General features: G+C 35.2%; 1 protein-coding gene across 2 annotated transcripts in view; it reads left to right on the top strand.

Annotated features, from left to right (window-relative positions):
* FAP (fibroblast activation protein alpha) overlaps nucleotides 1-19,363 on the top strand; it is a 70,922-nt gene that overhangs the window by 27,294 nt on the left and 24,265 nt on the right. For both annotated transcript variants that reach the window (XM_008054079.2, XM_008054078.2), the window contains 6 exons: nucleotides 1,818-1,953; nucleotides 5,532-5,576; nucleotides 11,415-11,519; nucleotides 11,618-11,688; nucleotides 14,111-14,164; nucleotides 15,818-15,942. In XM_008054079.2, the coding sequence (XP_008052270.1) occupies nucleotides 1,818-1,953; nucleotides 5,532-5,576; nucleotides 11,415-11,519; nucleotides 11,618-11,688; nucleotides 14,111-14,164; nucleotides 15,818-15,942 (536 nt within the window). The remainder of the gene's footprint in view (nucleotides 1-1,817; nucleotides 1,954-5,531; nucleotides 5,577-11,414; nucleotides 11,520-11,617; nucleotides 11,689-14,110; nucleotides 14,165-15,817; nucleotides 15,943-19,363) is intronic.

Here is a 19,363-nt window from a genome sequence, read left to right as displayed (position 1 = left end):
TATTAACACTTTGAAACTTCTTAATCAGGGCTTATATATTTTTTTCTAATGAGTTTAAGATGTGTATGCTGGAAGCAAAAAAAAAATAAGTAAATAAAAATAACATGCCAAGCTCAGTAAGTACACAATTAAAATTGACAAGTAAATTTCTTAAATTGATTTTTAAAAATTATCCCTTTTACACATATAAAGGTGACCACAGTGATAAATCTAAGGAAAACTTTCCTCAGATATACAGATGTGAACTTGGGACCAACAGGCAGGTAGTAGGATTCATATCTCCTCAGCCTGGCCTTTGTTTAAGTTTGGCCTGCTTTCTTTTAAGCCAGGGTTTGTGGATCTATGTATATCACATTTGCATGACAAATAAAAGAAGATAGGCTGATTCTTTCCAAATATTAACATTTTTTTACTAGGAAGCAGTCTATTCTCAATTGTCTAGTTGTAGAATTGTCTGCTTGGGGATTAACTGTAGGCAAAAGAAATGTGAAGCATTCTCACTTCCCCAGTGTGATGCCCTTTGGGAATCTTGTCTGGTCCTGATTACACCAACCTTCATTCAGTGCTCTCTGGTCTTTCTGGCTGGAGTGTATAACAAGGAGGAGTCCCCAAACCCTGCCTACTGGGCATCTTTACCACTTCCCAATGGCTAGCAGACTAAGCTCAGGTCATCTCCTCCAGCTTCAGGAAGGAAAACTAGCCGGGATCAACTGAGTAATCAGTAATAGGGAAAAGAACCCCATTGGCGGCTTCTCCTGGACCTTTCCAAGTTGAGTCCGCTCTTGGATGATAAAAAAAAGACGTTATACTTTTGAATTACTTGCTATTCCCTACCTCAATCTAGTTGATGACAATGTAACTGAATACATTAATTTTCTTTTTTAGGTGGCAAATGGAATGGTGGAAAGAGCATCACATAAGTGTTCAAGAAACTTGTTAGAACATCTGAAAAATACTAAATATAATAGCTAACATATTTTTGAGCACTCATTATGTAGTAGAAATGACTCTTAAGCACTTTAAGTGCTCCCAGACAATATTTACAGTATAATTTAAAATGGGCATTATTATTATTCTCATTTTCTACAGAAACAGAATAGTTAAGCAACTGGCCTAAGGTTATATAACCAGTAGGACATAAAGCCCAAATTTGAGCCTGAGATCCATTCCAGCTCTGTGGTTTCTTTTACATTAATGTCCAAAATTCTGTGGTTTATTTTATGTTGATCTCCTCCATTCATAAGTTCATCCTCAGAGCCAAGTAATCATTGCCACTATTTACTGACATCTAGTATGTGCCAAGTATTGAGTTGTGTCACATATATCGTAGGTGATTATTACAGTAGCCCAAATTTTAATACCTGACTATGGTCACAGCTAAAATTAAGCTTCCAATACAAACCCACCTGAAGACAAAGATGGTCTTTTCACCATACTTGACTTTCTCTCAATTTGTCAAAAAGTGAAAAACTGAGTTTTCCTGTGCAAAAGAGCCAGTTGAACAATTTTCTACCCTCTAGATTGACCATGAGCTTTGGTCTTATGTCTTAAACTCTTTTCTAGCATGTAAAAATTCATAAATAGGGAGAAGATGCAAGTATTAATAATTTCATTAGACGAATGACCTCTGATTTTTTTTTAAGTCAGTAGGTATATTTAAATTTTCTCTCCAGAAAAAGGAAAGTTTTGTCTTCCTTAAATCTTAATAAGTATTCCATAATAATAAGCTACATCCTTTAGAAAATAAAAATTAGGAAATTATTTTTGAGTGTGAAATTGGTTTATGGTTATGACTGTATATTTTTATTTATTTGCAGTGATTATTATTTCACTTGGCTCACATGGGTTACTGATGAACGAATATGTTTGCAGTGGCTAAAAAGAGTCCAGAATGTTTCAGTCTTGTCTATATGTGATTTCAGGGAAGACTGGCAGACATGGGATTGTCCAAAGGTAGAGTATATTGAAACTACAGATATGCATTTCTGAAGATCAAAACACAATAGTGGAGACTCATTTATAGCTAACATTTGATATTCTAAAGCCAGGATTACCACATTCAATTTCTGATTGCTTTGGGGGAAAAAAAAAAGCACTCTTTATTCACAGGTCCATCATTAATTGAATAGGCTATCTCTTGTTTTCTTGAATGATTTAAACCTTGAAACTGAATAGTGGAAAAGACTAAATGGGACAATGTAACATTGGGAAAATTAGGCATCTGGTTCTCAATTATGATGGTATTCTATCCTTTTGAAATTATAAGGTTGACAGTAAAAAAAAAAAAAGTGAAATAATGAAGATGAAAACAGAAGATGGGTCTACTAAGAAAGTAGGTATGTCTTATACAAAGAACCAGAGAAGAAATGTATGTGGGCATGTTCTATTCAACGTCAAAATGAAAAATTAAAGATTCCAAAGGAAATGCATTATCAAAAGAAAGTCAAACATTCTAATTTCAAAATCAAAAGTGAATGGTTGAGAGTATGACATGAAATATTAGATCAAATTATCCTGGTATCTGGTTATCATAGAAGAGTGTCCCATATGTACTAATTTTAGGGGGGGGGGAAACCTTGAGATTACACATAGATTTATTCTTGGGTTTTTGTTGTTTCTAGTGCTCAAATCCAAACATAGCCTATTGAATTAATGAGTCAGAAAAACTACTTCACCAATCTAAAATGTTTAAATATGAGCCTGTTCTTAATTATATTAGAAACTAAGAAATACAAAATGTTTTCTTTAAATAGGAAATTTGATGGGTACATTTCATGAGACTTTTAATTATGAAGAAATGCTTCATTAAACTAAATATAGAGCAAATCTATTTCATAAAGTAAGAAGAAAAGCATAGAGCAATCAAAGTAAATCACTAAATTCTATCTAAAAATTAGGACATTATGTTTTGCAAGGAAAAAGTCATACGAATCTGTTTGGAAATATATCAGGACTATAATAGTCAACATTACTCAGGCTAAAAATATTTTTTTAAATCACTACTGTGTCTGTGAGAGGCTTGACTAATTTTGATGGAATATGCTAGAAGCGTATTTTTATCTTATATATATTTTGATATACAAAGCAGAAGGATTTTGGCTTTAATACAGTATCATAGGCAAAGAAAGGATAGACTAATCTTGATTATGTTAGCTAATTAGAAATCATTGGTCTGATTAGTCAACATTGGGTGACTATATCTTTAATATATTCATTGAATCTGGGTATTAGGAACTATTTCTTTAATTGTATTAGCTTGAAAAACGATGACATTTATCATTTAGATTCAATTTTTAGCTCCTAAAACCAGGAATTTAAAAACCGTGATTGCTTTGAAATCTGAAATTCTAATTTATCAAAATCTGAGACAACTTTAATCCAAACTGACAGAACATTTAAGATGCTCATTCAATGAGGTGTGGAAGTCCCTGGAATATAAACTTTGTTTTTACAGCCAGAAAACAGTGATTAAATTTAGAATACCGTGTTTGAATAACCTTAGAATTTCTAAACACCTCTGTTTCAAAATAATCTGATAAATACATGGGATACGTTTTCAGATTTGAGAACAGCAGATTGAAATTTCCAGCAACTATACAACATGACTGATGTATGTGTGTGCATATGTTCTAAAAACAGATAATATTTAAGGCTAAGTGACCTAGCAACATTTTATTCATGTTAGGAGTCGTACCCAAAACAAAGAGGAAAAGGAAACTGGCAAAAGTTACTTGTGATATAATTATATTAGTGAAATTTATAAAGAAATTGTAGTTAGAGTAAGTTTATATTATTTCTCCTTTGAAAGAGGATTAAAATTAATTTTATCTTTATGACTAAAAATAATAAATCAATTTTTTCAAGTCCTGTCTTACTTGTTCTCCCTGGAGGACATCCCTACAGGAGAAAATCCAAACTATGTTCTTAAAATTTATTTCCCTGCTTTTATGACAAAACACGCTCTCATGGTTCTCCTTCTACTTCATTGGCTGTTCTTTTCCTTTCCAGCTATTCTTCTGACTTCTCTACAACTCTTATTATTCTCCATGTTAATGTACTTACAAGGTAGGCTAACTGCTATAACAACAAAATCTTCTAATAATTCAATGGGTTAATACAGTAGAAATGTATTACACATTCATGTAACCATCCAATTGAGAGTCCAGGTAAGTGGAGCATGGTGAAGGATAGATGATGGGGTACTCTGCTCCATACAGTCATTCAGGAACCTAGGTGATGGCATTTCTGCTAATTTTATCCAGTGGCTTCCAACCCTATTCCAAAGTTACCAAACTTGAGCTTCAATATACAGCTGAGAGAAGACAAAAGAATGGCAGATAATCCATGAGATGGTTTTATGCCCTAGGCCTGAAAGTAGTGTGAGTAATTTCTGCTCACGTGCCATTGACTAAAACTTAACACAGAACCACCATCAACTGAAGAGAGGCTGAGAAGCAGCCTATCTGTAGTTCTAGCAAAAAGAGGAAGTGGTCTTCTGATGATCTTGCTGTCTGTCTCAGCTCTATACATACTTTGAGTGATTTTTATCTATACCAGGACTTTCTGTGACCACATGCCAGTAACCCTCAAATTTATTTCTGATAATTTGAACTTTTAAATATCTGTGACTACATCTTCTCTGTTCCATTTTCACTGCCACAACCTGACCTTGATTTGGGTCTTATCATCCTTTTCCCAGACATTTCTCTCTGCCTCCTTTCATTTTACCTTCTTCTAACTTATTCTCTGTACTGTGCTCACAATTATGTTTTTCAAATTGTGAATTTCAAATGCTTCAAAAGATTTACCTACAGAGGTTCAAACTTCTTAGGGTGGCATAAAGTTTCTCTAAGGTCTTACTGATAAATATGCATTCTCTCTCATCTTCTAATTCTTCCCTATAGTCACCCTCCACTTAGCCATACGGAACCATCTGTGGTTTACTAAGCTGCTCTGGTCTTTAGCTATCCATTCTATCTAAATGTTCTTCTTTTTCTAATTATGTGTCTATAAAAGTCTTTTCACCCTTTTAGGATTGCTATTTGCTCAGTAAATGATCAACTGCATTATGCTAAAATATAAACCAAATTAACATTCAGTATACATTTAAAAGTTTCTAGCTGCTTCATAAAACTGACAAAAGAAAAAATTTAACCTAAGCTTTACCGTGAAATTCTTTTTTACCTACACCACGCCCAGGGCTTGGGTTGTGTTAGACCTCTATAGACATCATGATATTTCCAAGTCACTGCCTCATAGAAGATTTAACCAGAATTATTAAAGACCAGTAAGAAGATCCAGAACTTAGATTACCATGTATTGGCAACAGTACTTTTATGTAAGATTTTTACTATAGTCCCCTTAAATGAAAGTTTGAAATTAGTTGACTACTAGTAGTACACTATACCAGGCAGCTTTGACTACTAGTAGTACACTGTACCAGGCAGCTTCACTATTTCTAAATGTCCAGATTTGATTTAGGAAAAAATGTTCTCTTAATGCTGCGTTCAATGTGATCTTTTGTCTTTTAGACCCAGGAGCATATAGAAGAAAGCAGAACTGGATGGGCTGGTGGAGTATGATTTTGCTATCTTTTCCTTATATTTTAATGAAACTTGACAGATTCTCAGTTATCAGTGTATCCAAACTGGCACTACTTATTTTCATAGAAGAAAACATCAAGGTAAAAAACACAAAGGAGTGATCTCGTCAGTGATTTAGTGCCAAAAATATCAATGTCTATATTTAGAGAATTCTACTGAGAACAAATCATGTTTCTCATGCCCCAACCTTAAGTTAACTGACTCTTTGATAGCTATAACTAATATTACTTCTTAAACAAATACAAGATTATTTTTCAAAGTGGAACACAATCTCTTATCTGCTAAGATCATCTTAATAAGTATTAACCTTTTGAATCCAGGAAAAATAAAAACATTGGATATCTGGCAATTTAAAGATAACCTACTTCTTATTAAATTTCATATATATTGTATTGAATTTTATATATACATATTCATTCCAGTATTTAGGTAATGGTCTGGTGTCAAATAGGAAAATATGGTTTATGATCACTTACATCTGGGAGTTTTGGATAGTTTATTTAGTAGTTTATGAAAATTTTTTAGTGTAAAAATAATGTCTGAGGGAAGTACCAACTGTATCTTTTATATGAAAAATACAAAATAGGCAGAGAATAAGGTACTGTTGGCAGATGCTGCCACTTATCACAAATTTATGCTTGAATTCAACTAGCATTTGAAGGTAGAAACTATTTTACCGTGATTTGGACACATCATGCAAAGAAAAAGGAAACTCTTAGGACGTGGTTTAGTACATTAATCTATGCTACAAGGACAATAAAGAATTCAAAAGTTGATTCTAAGATGACCTGACTTATAAAAATTTTAAACTTACAATGTCAAGGGAGAAGGTAAATTGTAAAGTAACAATCTTCAAATATTAAAAACTCTTTGTTGTACACTTTTCTGGATCCAGTGTTTTTTGGTTTTTTTACTTACATGCCATTTTATTTATTCTGACTCCAATTAAAGATACTTCAATTTTATTCATTAACTAGGAAATAGTTATTACTTTATTAATTATATACAGTCAATATAAATTACATTCTTCAGTAACAAGGCAACAAGGATAAGTATGTAATTCAGTAAAAAAAGTTAGAAAACTTTATCTGAATTCACATTTTCCCACTGTGCTAAATATCACAGGAAAAATTAGCAGTATTCAGTAAAAGAAAAGTATTCTCTAAATTCTGGATTCTTTGTCAATCAGAAGCTTACCTTCCAGAAATGCAATTCATAGATCAGTATTTGAAAATTTGAGAAAAGGGGAAAGCTGATGTTCTAACTCACTCCCATTGCAGAGATTTCTAGTAATGAATGAGAGGAAGGAAGAATGCTTGAAAATATCCTTCAGTTGTGTTCTCCAGGATGATAGTATAACTAAATTTACTATAAAGTAATATGAATAATGTGATTTTACAAATAGATCAACAATGATACCAACAACCCTTTCGAAGACATTACCTTGAGTACCTATACACAATTGTTTTGAAAATGCTGCAGTATTCAGAACACTCTGAAACATTTTAGAATGCATCTTTTGAAAATTCCTATTTATAAGCACCTTGAAGTTAACTGCATCTTAATAATTTTTTAAAAATCTATATTGCACCAACCTTGCATTCTCAGCAAACATGGACTGAATGAATGAATGATCTGTAAAGCTATAGAACGATGCCTAAAATTCCCTCAGTGGGGGCACATATATGTCCTTTAAGAGAAGATGAGGTCCCTTAAATCATTAAATCAAAAGCAATGCTAATCTAAATCTAGAGAATAAATGAGTTATTTATCTGAGATGTGATTTTGTGCCAGATCATTTGAATGTCTATAGTTGCATAATTCTATTGGGAATAGTTTATTTTTTATGTATTAATCTCAACGTCTTAACATTTATCTAGTAGTCAGTAAATCTTCTAATTTCCAAAAATTCTTTGCAATGATAGCTTTCACACCTTACCAAGTTTCCTGCTTTAAAAGAATCATTAATTAGATTTTATCAGTCTGACATGCCTTTTGAAAAAGTCTGGCCACAACTTTATATAGTCATAACTCATATAATATGTTGTATAGCTTCCTTTGATAAATAATCAAACTAATGCCTTAATGAAATTAACCAGAAGAAAAAACCTAGAAAGGTGTATGTATTTCAGACATTTATTCAAATATTATTTACAGAGTCTTTAAAGTGTACAGCTTACTCATATTAGTATAAATTTTAAAATTTATCTTAGAGAAGTGATTCCTTCTGAATTTACCAAAGAGATTTAAACTGGAAAAGACTCTCAGAGGTAACCTATGGTTTTGAAAAGTGAGATTAAATGACTTGCCAAAAGTGACTGATCTGTTAGTTGCAAGCACAGAACTAACAAATAGACTTCCTAAGAACGTACCACTTTATTTCTTACTGTACTGTCACATTCAGTGGCTTAATTTGGGGCAAATAACCAAACTTCTTCTTTGGTATTTGATCAGAAAAATAACAACAAATTAGCTTTTAGAAAACTGCCCTTTTTTGCCCTGTAGAGGAAAAACCAAAAAGCAAGAATTTAATCAAATAACCCAATATTCAATTCCTTAAATTTGGAGAACAAGCACTGAAAGCATAATGCTTAGACAGCAAAGTCAGACTTAAATTATTTTAAAATAATTAAGCAATATAATACATCTTCTTTAGGTTGCCAGCAAACTCCTTGCATTCAGGAAAAATGAATTTTCTATCTGACTTTTCAAAGCTTGTGCTTTTGACAGAATGTGTGGACTTAGTTGAGGGCATCAGCCTTGGGTCATTTAACAACCTTGGCAAGATACTACATGGTGATAAATAATCCTACCTTCCAAGTAAAATATTTTAAATGGCTTTGCACTTCACATAGAGATGAGTAATCTATCAGAAAAATCTAAGCATGATAAAAGAACCTATGTAGTGGCCTAGTTAAAACTGAGGACAACCTAGTGTGTGTGCTTATCTAGGTTACAAGTGTGACTTGCTGCAAGAAGCATTTAACTCAGAACACATTATGGCCTAGCTCTGGCAAAGTGAATGCGGAAATATTTCACACTCTCTTTACATCACCCAAGTAACCTGTTCATCTAAAGCAGTTGTCTTCAACGTGTGCAGTGAAAGAAGAGAAGATAACAATTTTGCTTAGCAGAATCGCTCTTCCTGTTTTCCTTATTCTAATATCTTAAAACATTAACATTCTGTCCTGTTAATTTATAATTTTCAATGAAAATAAAATTTTAAGTTTTAATCTAGGACAATTTTAAAAGCCCTAACTAACTGACTACAGGCTTGAGAATTTTTCTTTTCCTGTGGTACTTTAAAAATTTTGTGACCTAGGTTTTATTTTCAGTGGTTAATTTTTGTCTTTCAACTTGAGGAGTAAGAACATATTGTAGAGGTTACTAGTAAGTATGTATATTATCATTTGGCTAACAAGGTAAAACTTTAGTCTAAAATGAAAAAATGATTTTGTCAAAGACAAATACTAAATGAAATTTGATCCACGAAATTGCTAATCAGAGTTTCCTATTCCTGGACCTCTTGGTTATTAATTTCACTTGGAGGCATAGTCTCAATATGCAAAATCTGACCAAGGTTGGTATTATTAATGAAATTAATTAATGAAACTAATGAAGAAATCATGTAAGGAGACAATTTCTTGTTATTCCTTTTTAAAAAAAATTTGTTAAAATAAAAACTTTAATTGAACAGAATTTATTTGAGCAAATAACAATTCATAAATCAGACAACACTCAGAACCATAAGAGGCTCACAGTGCTCTCCCCATGAATTGTGAGTAGTTTTATAGGCTAAATAGAGAAGGAAAGCTGAGAAATCACCTAATTGGCCTCAGCTAGGAGTCTGCCTTATTTGGTCATGGTGTGATGGGGCATTTACCTCATTTGTGTATAGTGTGATGAGCTGGCTGCCTATGATTGAATGAAATTTGACTGTTAGTTGTACTCCTAGTCAAGTTTCAGTTTGTATATGTAATAAGTTAGATTGTGGTCTGTTACATAGAAACTCAAAGTACAGAGACAGCCTCAAGCCAATGGTCTCCTGCTTATTTGATTTAACAGGTTTAATGATGATATGCCGATATATGGCTTTGGACACTGTACTAGTTTCCTAGGGAAGCTGTAATAAATTACTGCAAACTTGGTGACTTAAAACAATTCCTACCATTCTGAAGGCTAGAAATAATGGTGTCAGCGGAGTTGTGCTCCCTCTGAAGACTCCAGAATATAATCCTTCTTTTCCTCTTTTACTTCTGACAGCCCTTGGAAATCCTTGATGTTCTTTCGTTTGCAGCTGCATCACTCTACTCCCTGCTTTTGTCTTCACAGTCTTCTTTCCTGTGACTCTCAGTGTCTCTTTGTATCCTTTTCTCCTCTTATGAGGACACCAGTCATTGAATTTAGGGACTCATCATAATCCAGAAGGATCACAGCTTTGATTTTGCCTTGATTACATCTGCAAAGACCCTATTTCCAAATAGGGTAACATTCTGAGGTTCCAGGTGGAATTGACTTAAGGAGAAACAATGTTCAACCCCCTACAGATACTATATCAAATACGTTGCATTTTAATGTCACACAATCATAATCATTTTATGGGAATAATGACAATTTTACCAAAAAGTCATCAAGTGTCAGATCACCTGTGGAGTCATCATTAAAGGAGCCTATAGTGATTTCCCTGCTCTTTTCTTTCTCAAAAATGGTTTTGAAACTAGATCTCAGCAGGACAGGTAGTTGTAGCTGAAAGATACTTGTAGCTTTTGTTTGTTGTTGCTTGACTCAGTTTTAAAAGAGCGGACCATATTGTTTCACTAACATGTGAAGGGACACCAACTGGAGAGAGCTGATTTTAAATTACCCGTGGTGGTATCTTCTCTGCATGATATAGAGTAGCTCTTTCTGAAGTAATTTTTTAGCCAGTTTGCCATCATTTCACCAAACAGTGAGTAGAGGGGTAAAAAAAGTTTAGCAAATGTAAGACAAGTTGATTTGGTTTTTTAAATGGGATAAACATTCAACTACTGGCTAAAGTGTGGTATAAGGACATTTGCAGAATTTCAGTTACCTATACTATTTAGAATGTTGAGGTGTGGCTTGTTCTATTTCAGTGCACACTAGAGTGCCTGACACTCCTTAGGTAATTAAGCGATTCCCAGCAATTACCCCATGGAATTCCCTGAAAGAGATCAAACTAGGACAATGAGGTCAATCTGTTTCCTGGGTTCAAGGGATGAACCTCCCTTAACTTAAGCAACATTTGTTTCTCAAGTTCAGAAGCCCCTTATTTTTCTCTCATGTCCAGAAGTCCTTCCCTACCATTAAAATAAAAAACTGTGGTCAGTAGGCTATGATATTTTAACCATTAAAACGTCTTCATTGAATCATTGCCATTAAATGTTTGGCATTAGACAAGTCGAGAATTAAAAGCACCATAAGCCTTAATGAGAGTCACACTTTGGTCAAATAACTCTTTTTAAGTTGGGTTTGTTTAAATATCAATATTCATTTGTGTTTCTTTTAACTTTGTTTCCAACCACATAACCTCAGAACATAGAAACTGAATCAAATTAAACATTGTAAATCCAGGGGTATGCAATAACAACCAAGTAATACTTGGAATGTGCAAGTGACTGCTGAATCACTAGAAAATTGACTTTCTGAAACGATGAAATTTCATATATGAATATCAGAAGATAGGGGAAGCAAGGCATTTTGATTCCTATAACCATGACCATACATTTCTTTTTAAAAAAAAAATCTATGGTTCGGTGTCTTTTGAACATAACCTCTGTTAATTTTTTTCAGTTCTTTGTTTCAACACCAGTTTTCAGCTCTGATGCCATTTCATACTACAAAATATTTAGTGACAAGGATGGCTACAAACATATTCACTATATCAAAGACACTGTGGTACGTTCCTTCCAAGATTTATCTCCTCAAAGATCATTCACTTGAGGTTGCTCAAATAACGCTCAGCTTCACACAACATAATGTTTGTCTTTTTATAGGAAAATGCTATTCAAATTACAAGTGGCAAGTGGGAGGCCATAAATATATTCAGAGTAACACAGGATTCACTGTAAGTATTGCACGAAGCACGATGCACCATTCAGGTTTAATTGGCACCAATGGACCTACATACAAATGATACAGTATCATCTCTTTTAGTTAAAGAGCATTTTTTGTTACTCTATAATTTAGTTCAGATGGTTGTGAGTTCTGATTTAAGACTGTACATTCTTTAATAACTAGTCATCATAATTTCCTTTTGAAAAACAATCTTTAGCAGGTGGTCATTTCTCTCCTGATACTTGGTAGATATTTATATCAAAATATAAACATTTTGAAAAAATAACTGGTTCTAGCGGCAAATGGTACTCTTTAGCACTTGATGCAATGAGCAAGTTTCAAAATTCCATGGAGGGAAGTCCATAGATATGGAGAGTCTTTTGTGGTGATTCACTGTTATATAAGTTTAACATTGTTATTTATAACAGCTATCATTTATTGGGCAACTGTGTACCAGATACTGCAAAGTAGGGATGTTTATTCCAAGTTTACAGATGAGAGCACTGATACTAATACAATTCCATTAACCTGGCCAAAGGTCACACAGTTAGTTAGTGGCAGATTGAGATCCAATTCTAAAGCATATTAAATCTAAGGCTCTTATTATTAACCTCAACATGAGATGTCTTTCTTTCAATTCTTTCCTTCTTAGTCCATCTTGTGTATTATCTAAATAAACCATCTTCAAATACTCATTTATGATAAAACTTCTCAAATCAAGAATGACACTTTACTTCTGACATTTCTAATATAGCCTAATCCAGGGGTCCTCTCTTAGTTCTCATAATCTGCCTGCCATTAGGTAGAATGCTAAGAGCAAAAGGGGAGGACCATTAGTTCAGGCTCACTGAATAAAAGCCTGTCAAAAACCGACTGCCAATCTATGGAATCATTTTAATGGAAAGCAAAGGAGTTTGAATATTATATATAGCAGCCATTAAAATCACTAAAGTAAAAGGAAGTTGCAAGATAAAAATAGGTGGAGTTTAATTGCAGGCATAATATGTTGAAGAAGTGGGAAAAACTGAAAGCTAGGAGACCCAGCTCTGGTCATAAGAGGCCTGAACTGGAATAGCAGCAATGAAGTAGAAACTCTGAGAACAAAACTGTGCCTCTTTTTTTGTTTGTGTCCTTAGCACTTAGCACAGTGCCTGACAGAGAGGAGAATTTCAATATGCATTCACCAAATGAAAGGAAAGATGGGGTAGACGGTGAAAACAGATGGACAGTTCAGGCTCGGTGGTTCAACCTGTAACCCCAGCACTTTGGGAGCCAAGGCGAGTGAATTGCCTGAGCCTGTGAGTTTGAGACCAGTCCTGGCAACTTGGCAAGACCTTGTCTCTACAATAAGCACCCCCCCCCCCAAAAAAAGATGAAATGGTGAAATACTGGCTGTGAGGGAAAAGTGAAAGGAAGGAGGGAAAGTGGACTTTGCTGCAAGGGTTATAGAGTGAGACAATTGTGGAATTTTCCACATAACAAGAAAGCAGCAGGAGCTGTTGGGGAAAGATTCTGAGTAGTTTATTCATAGGTAGTTTGAGATGATGTGGGAAGGCAAGTGAAAGTGATGATTGGGGTCATGCGAATGTAGCAAAGACATGGAGAAAGATGCTAGTTTAATGAATTTGATACTAGAAATGAGCTGTATTCTGTTGCCTTTTTCTTCTACTCAGGACTAAAAAGATGTTCATGATACTATACTGAGGACATAGAAGGAACTGAACTGCCTAACTGTCCTGAGAATTAAACCAAACTTTGGTTGTTCCAAACTTTTCACATTCCATTACGCTCTTCCTAAGGGGAAAAAATGATTAATTTGTGGTATTCAGATGAACTCACAGAGAAGTGAAAACCATGTCACTAAACTGGATTTCCTACTTCATGACTATATTAAGACAGGTTAGAACTGGTACCTGGATCCTTAAGTAGCAAGTAGGTTGTCTTGTTTTGCATCTGGCTAAATGTGCCCTTGATGTGGTATCCAGTGTGGATGAGATTCCCTGATTTGTAGCAAACTTATCTACTGTCAGGGCTTCTATAAAATAAATTCAAAATGTATTCAAAATTGTAGAAAAAATTAAATAATAAAGTACAGAGAAAGCAGTAAAATGTTATTAATCATAGAAAAGGAACAATGTGATATTAACCAAATATCCCTGTTTACTTTGTATAGCTCACAATTAATGAATCTGAATATAATATTGCTATAATAAAAAAAGAGCACTTAGCATAATTTAATCTTCCTTTGATGATTTGGAAGTCAGAGTAAGTATCTAAAATTCAATTTTATACAGCATTTTTGTTCCTAAATGCCAATTTTAAAAGTTTCATTGGATGAATGTTTGCCTATTTTGCGTACTATACCAGTGTTAACACTAAAAATCTCATCATTTAATTATCAATACTTTAATAATTTCTAAATATATTTTCAGGTTTTATTCTAGCAATGAATTTGAAGGTTATCCTGGAAGAAGAAATATCTACAGGTAACTTGTGTCCATTCATTCTGGTATTTATATATGTTGATATTTGAATAAAAATAAATCATAGTCCTCAAGAGACGTAGAATTTTTTTAGTGTAAAATGTAATAAGAATCATTCATGAATTAAAACATTTGGAGAATATTGTATACTACATCAATATAAAAAACACACACTCTCAAAATGTTAGCCAATTCACAATGTTTGTTTTTAAAAGGAAAAAACAAGAAATTCTAGTGTTCATATAAATGCTAAATACTATTTTGGTACTACATACTTCAACTAAATAGAGAAGTACTTGAGGATATTTAGTTATTAAACTAACACACATTTATTAAGTGCCTGTTATGAACCAGGCATTGTTTTTACTCCCATAATGTGTGAATTGTTTTATTATTGCTCCTTTTGGCATAACCCGTCTCTGTCCCTACATTAGTGTCTAAGTTCAGTCCAGTTATTCTCTTGAAGACCTAAATGGTGCCCTCAAAACCCCCTTCTGGATGGGGAAATAAAAACAATAGGTACCTTGTACTAGCAGTCTGCTATACATCAGGCACATTTTAATTGGTTTACTTATGTAATTTCATTTAATTCCCACCACACAATGAGGCAGGTAGTGTTGGGAGCCAAGATTTGCATGCCGACCTCTGAGCCCTTACAGTTGCCTGCTTCCCTAACATTTCCAAGATCACACCAAGATATGAACACAAATACTAACCATCACAGAAGAAATAAGAAATTTTCCCTGTTTCCTCATGACCTTATGTATCTATTAGAGATAATTCCTCTCTAGATCCAGCAGTGTCTGGTCTGGCAATCTTCTACCCATGGCCAAGGCAAGTTCTGGGGCAGGCAGAAGGAACTCAGAGGTGACATAGGAAACCCTGACAACCACCACAGAGTCCTGACCCTGCCTGCACCCTGGCATGTCACCATCTAGATTCCCCTAAATTGGACTTTGACTCAAGGGTTTGGGACAGGGTCCTAGAGCATATATATTAAAGGTAATCACCCCATTCAGGAACTGTGCAGAGGGCTCTGCTTGGGCACGTGTGGGACCAATGTTGGCAGTGCAGATTGGCTTACGGGAGACTGTGTGGAGGGAGCTTCCCAAGCTGAGCTTCCAGGAGTCCAAATTTCCTGCTGAAAGGAATTAAAGGCACAGGAGGCACTTAGTACCGTGATTTCCTATTTCCAATTTGTGTATTATTAATTTCTATTTCCAGATATATAAAAAACAGGAATCCCTTTCTTAGTGATACTGCCAGATTTTCCTTGTATGTTTTGCCATGGGGTAGAAAAGAGAGATAGGAAGATGAAGAACTATGCATTCCCAACCACTATGCAAAGTGTAAGAGATTAATGTTTATGGGAAGTGACTATCTCACTGCCATTCGAGGTGTTAGATATTTCTCCCACTCCAGGAAAACCACAGAGGGCTTCTCCCTCAAGGTTTGTGCCTATTAAGGCAAAGATGGATCAAAAATCAAGCTACATCAAAATACTGTGATTCCCCTTTACTTTAAATGATATTGGCAACAGAAAAAATAGAGTGGGTTTGATGTCAATATGTAAATTAGTCACTTTACATGGAGTAGTACATTTTGATAAATACAATCTCAAAATTTCAGCTTAGTTTTATTTTCATTTCCCTCTAGAATTAGCATTGGAAGCTATCCTCCAAGCAAGAAGTGTGTTACTTGCCATCTAAGGAAAGAAAGGTGCCAATATTACACAGCAAGTTTCAGCGACTACGCCAAGTACTATGCACTTGTCTGCTATGGTAGGTAATGGACTTAACATAAGCACTACCATCCCCACTGCCACTGTTGTCATCTTTGTCACCACCATCTGATCAATTCTTAACTAAAGTTACTGAGCACTTATCTCATGCTTATAGAAAAAAAATGAACGATAGGAAAGTATTATTATCCCCACTGTTTTTGCAGCTAAGTAAATAGTAATTTGCCAAACTTCTGCCCTGCTAATGCGCATCTGCCAGGATTGAAGCCAGGGTCCATAGACTCTAAATCCCATGTTCTTAGCCACCACGTTCCACAGCACCATGACTCTGCACACAGATGCAATCTACCAGCTATCTATGGCAGAATTTGAGCAATATTATACAAAGAAGTATTCTTGGATAAAATGATTGCTAGACTTTGGCCCCATTTTCCCAGAGAAACATCAAACTCCTATAGCCAGGAGAAAGAACAATGGCCTAGAAACCAGAGATACCCACCTTAGAAGTCAATCATTCTTCAAATGTAGTTTCAAGGAGATAGAAAATGAATGTTTGTAACTCTAACTTTTGTAAGTCTTTCTAAGTTGGAAAACATTATAAGTAATTCATTCAACTATTAAAAAATTGTAGGTGACAAAATATTTCCTGGTTGTTTAAGCCATGTGCACATTTAGTGAATAATTTCTATCCATATAATTTTATGCTATGCACATTTTATCTATAGCTAGAACATGTGGCAAGCAATAAGATGACTCAGGTTAGAGATCAATATAGATCAACAAAATATACTGGAGTCTTAATTGTCATTATGGGGATTCAGAAAACTGACTTGGGAAATCTCTAATTTTCCAATCTCTGTCTCCTCCACCCAATATGGATCCAAGGAGAGAGCCCTTGGCAAGAGATACTACAAAATTCATGCCACCCTTTTCCTTTTGGTATCAGCTCTCCATGAGGAGATGTGTGGCTTAAAGAACAAATGGAATCTTTGACTGCTTGAGATCCGCTGAGTGGCAGAGGGCCTGAGATTCCTGTAAAGGGAATCAGAACAAAGGCCACTCTGACATACTACCTCCCTAGTTCAGCCACCTGGCCCCAGAGCCTAAGCCACAGCTCACTTGATTATGCGGACATGAATAAGCATTTCAACCTAATGTTCCCTTCAAGAGGCACAAGATGTCAGTTTGAAATAACACTTTCATAAAATGTTTGGTCAGTGGCATCTTTGAAATGTCAAGAGATTGTTGTTCATGACCATATGTGCTGATTGTGGTTACTAGCATTTAAAGGTATACATTAAATGTCCCTCTCAAGTTATAAGCAACATTTTTCAACCCAAGCTATGTATTTATGCAACATATATTGAAAGCTTACATGCCTGGCACATAGTTTCATAGAACTAACTATACTGAATCATCTGTTTATCTATTTTTTTCTCCTGGAAGGCAGGGCTTAATTTCTTTTCATCTTCATGCTCATCAGACCAAGATGAATGTCTAATACATAAGAGACATTCAGTGTTTGTGGAATCAACATGTGTTAGGGGATATCATAGCATTACGGTCTCTTGCAAAGTCTACCAAAAAACTTGTTTTCTACTGATATATTTGCTGATAAAGACATCAGTGACACTACACTTATGTACACATATTTACAGGTTTATGCATTCTGCATTTGTATAATGATTTAACATTTTTGGAAAGCAATGCACCCCTTTTTCTATCACTTTTTCTTCCTAATATCTACATAAGCCTAAGTGCCCTCTGAAGAGATAAAGAATCAAAGCCTAAGCTCTCATCAGAAGTTGGTGGAAGAGTCCTTTCTAGAACTTGAATCGCCTGACTTTTCCACCACTCACTCTTCCTCGGCAGTATGGTAATTTCCCATTTAGCAAAAAATATACTGTGTGGGAAGCATCACATCGTCTGGTGTTTTTGAAGCTCCAGTAAAATGAGTCACTGCGCCATCATAGGAAAAACCTTGAAATCTTTCCCTTTAGGACTAAGAGTAAAGCCTCATTATGTAACTCCAAACTCTCCTGAGGGATGGTGAGTAAGTTCCAAATGACAAGATTAAAACAGGTAAAATTGTATTGATGACGCTGACAGAACAAACACAATTCAAGGTAGGTTTCTAGATGACTAGTGCTTAGGACAATAGGACTGCACTCTCAGGCCACTGTGTTAAATGTGGTCAGTCACTAGTTTATCTTGTTTAGGCAAAAAAGATATGCAACTTTTCATTACTAGAGCTGCGTACCCATGAAAATTTCACAGGATGCATGCTGATTGAGTCTAAGAATTTAGATTCATATCTCTCTTTATATTCTGGCTAAAAATGTAATTTGTGTGCATGTCCTTTTTGATAATTATGAAGAAAAACTGACCAAAATGAAAAAAAAAATCTCTGCAATTACATTCTATAAAATTCTGAGATTCCACACAAGAACTTCTGGGTTTTGAGGGAATCAAATAATATCCCTTTTCCCCATTCCCAAATTAGACTGAAGAGTCAGCAGAAAATCAAAATACTAGCTTTAGTACCTGTAAGTGCTAGTTGGAAAATATGGCTAAGGTGTGTGGCTTCCCAATACTGCCCCCCAGAATTACACTTACACAAATTTGGATGGCCAAAGGCTTTCCTCATGGGGCCTGGCACTGGCACTGTCACAGGTACAGCACTGAAAAACAGATCAAAAGCATGTTGTTAGCAGGCAGAAAGCTGCCAGGAGCAAGACGAAGGAGTACTCATACCCAAGTCTTCTCAGAACTCACCAAAAAAGTCATCCTCCTCTGCTACTCTAATGGCATTCCCTTCACAGAGAAGGTAGCATCTGCCTCTGCATCTGGGATAGAAAGTGAGCCTCTACCCCAACCTCCATGTTTGTTGCTTTTAATCCATTGACTGTCTGGGCAAATTTGTTCTTGAAAAGTATTTTCCAAGGTATTCTTTGATTCTATAGTTCACATAAAGAACAGATCATCAGTGCTTAATTATTTGTAGACCTTGTTAAAATGGACATCTTCTGAGCAGAGAAGCCAAATTCCATGTTGGAATACATAGGGGACCTTGGATACATAGTCAGACCACTTGTCTTCAGGACTGGCTCACTCATTTCTCTAGCTGCTGAGAGTGCTCGTGCTATAGCTGACAGCTCATGGCTAAACTCCCACTCTGTAGCTTTCTTTCTTCTCAGGCCACATCCAATGACTGCTTCATGCTGTCTTGTAGCCCCATTGGAGAAAACTCTGCAGACCATCTAGGAGTCTCTGTGTGACAACACTGAAGCCTGCCTTCCTTCCCTGCCCTATTCTTCCTCCCTTCCTCCACAGGTGTGCACTCCAATATCATCTCCCCTATAATATATAGCCCGCCAATCTCCTTTTGGGTCTGTTTTCCAGGGAACATGACCTGACCTGCCACAGCATATTTTTAAAAGATAACATATTCCGTACAAATT

Source organism: Carlito syrichta, unplaced genomic scaffold (assembly GCF_000164805.1).
Source record: "Carlito syrichta isolate Samal-C Ts95f unplaced genomic scaffold, Tarsius_syrichta-2.0.1 Scaffold289015, whole genome shotgun sequence".
Lineage (NCBI taxonomy): Eukaryota > Metazoa > Chordata > Mammalia > Primates > Tarsiidae > Carlito > Carlito syrichta.
The sequence above is the reverse complement of the archived record's forward strand: the minus strand, read 5'-3'. Positions and strand labels throughout refer to the sequence as shown.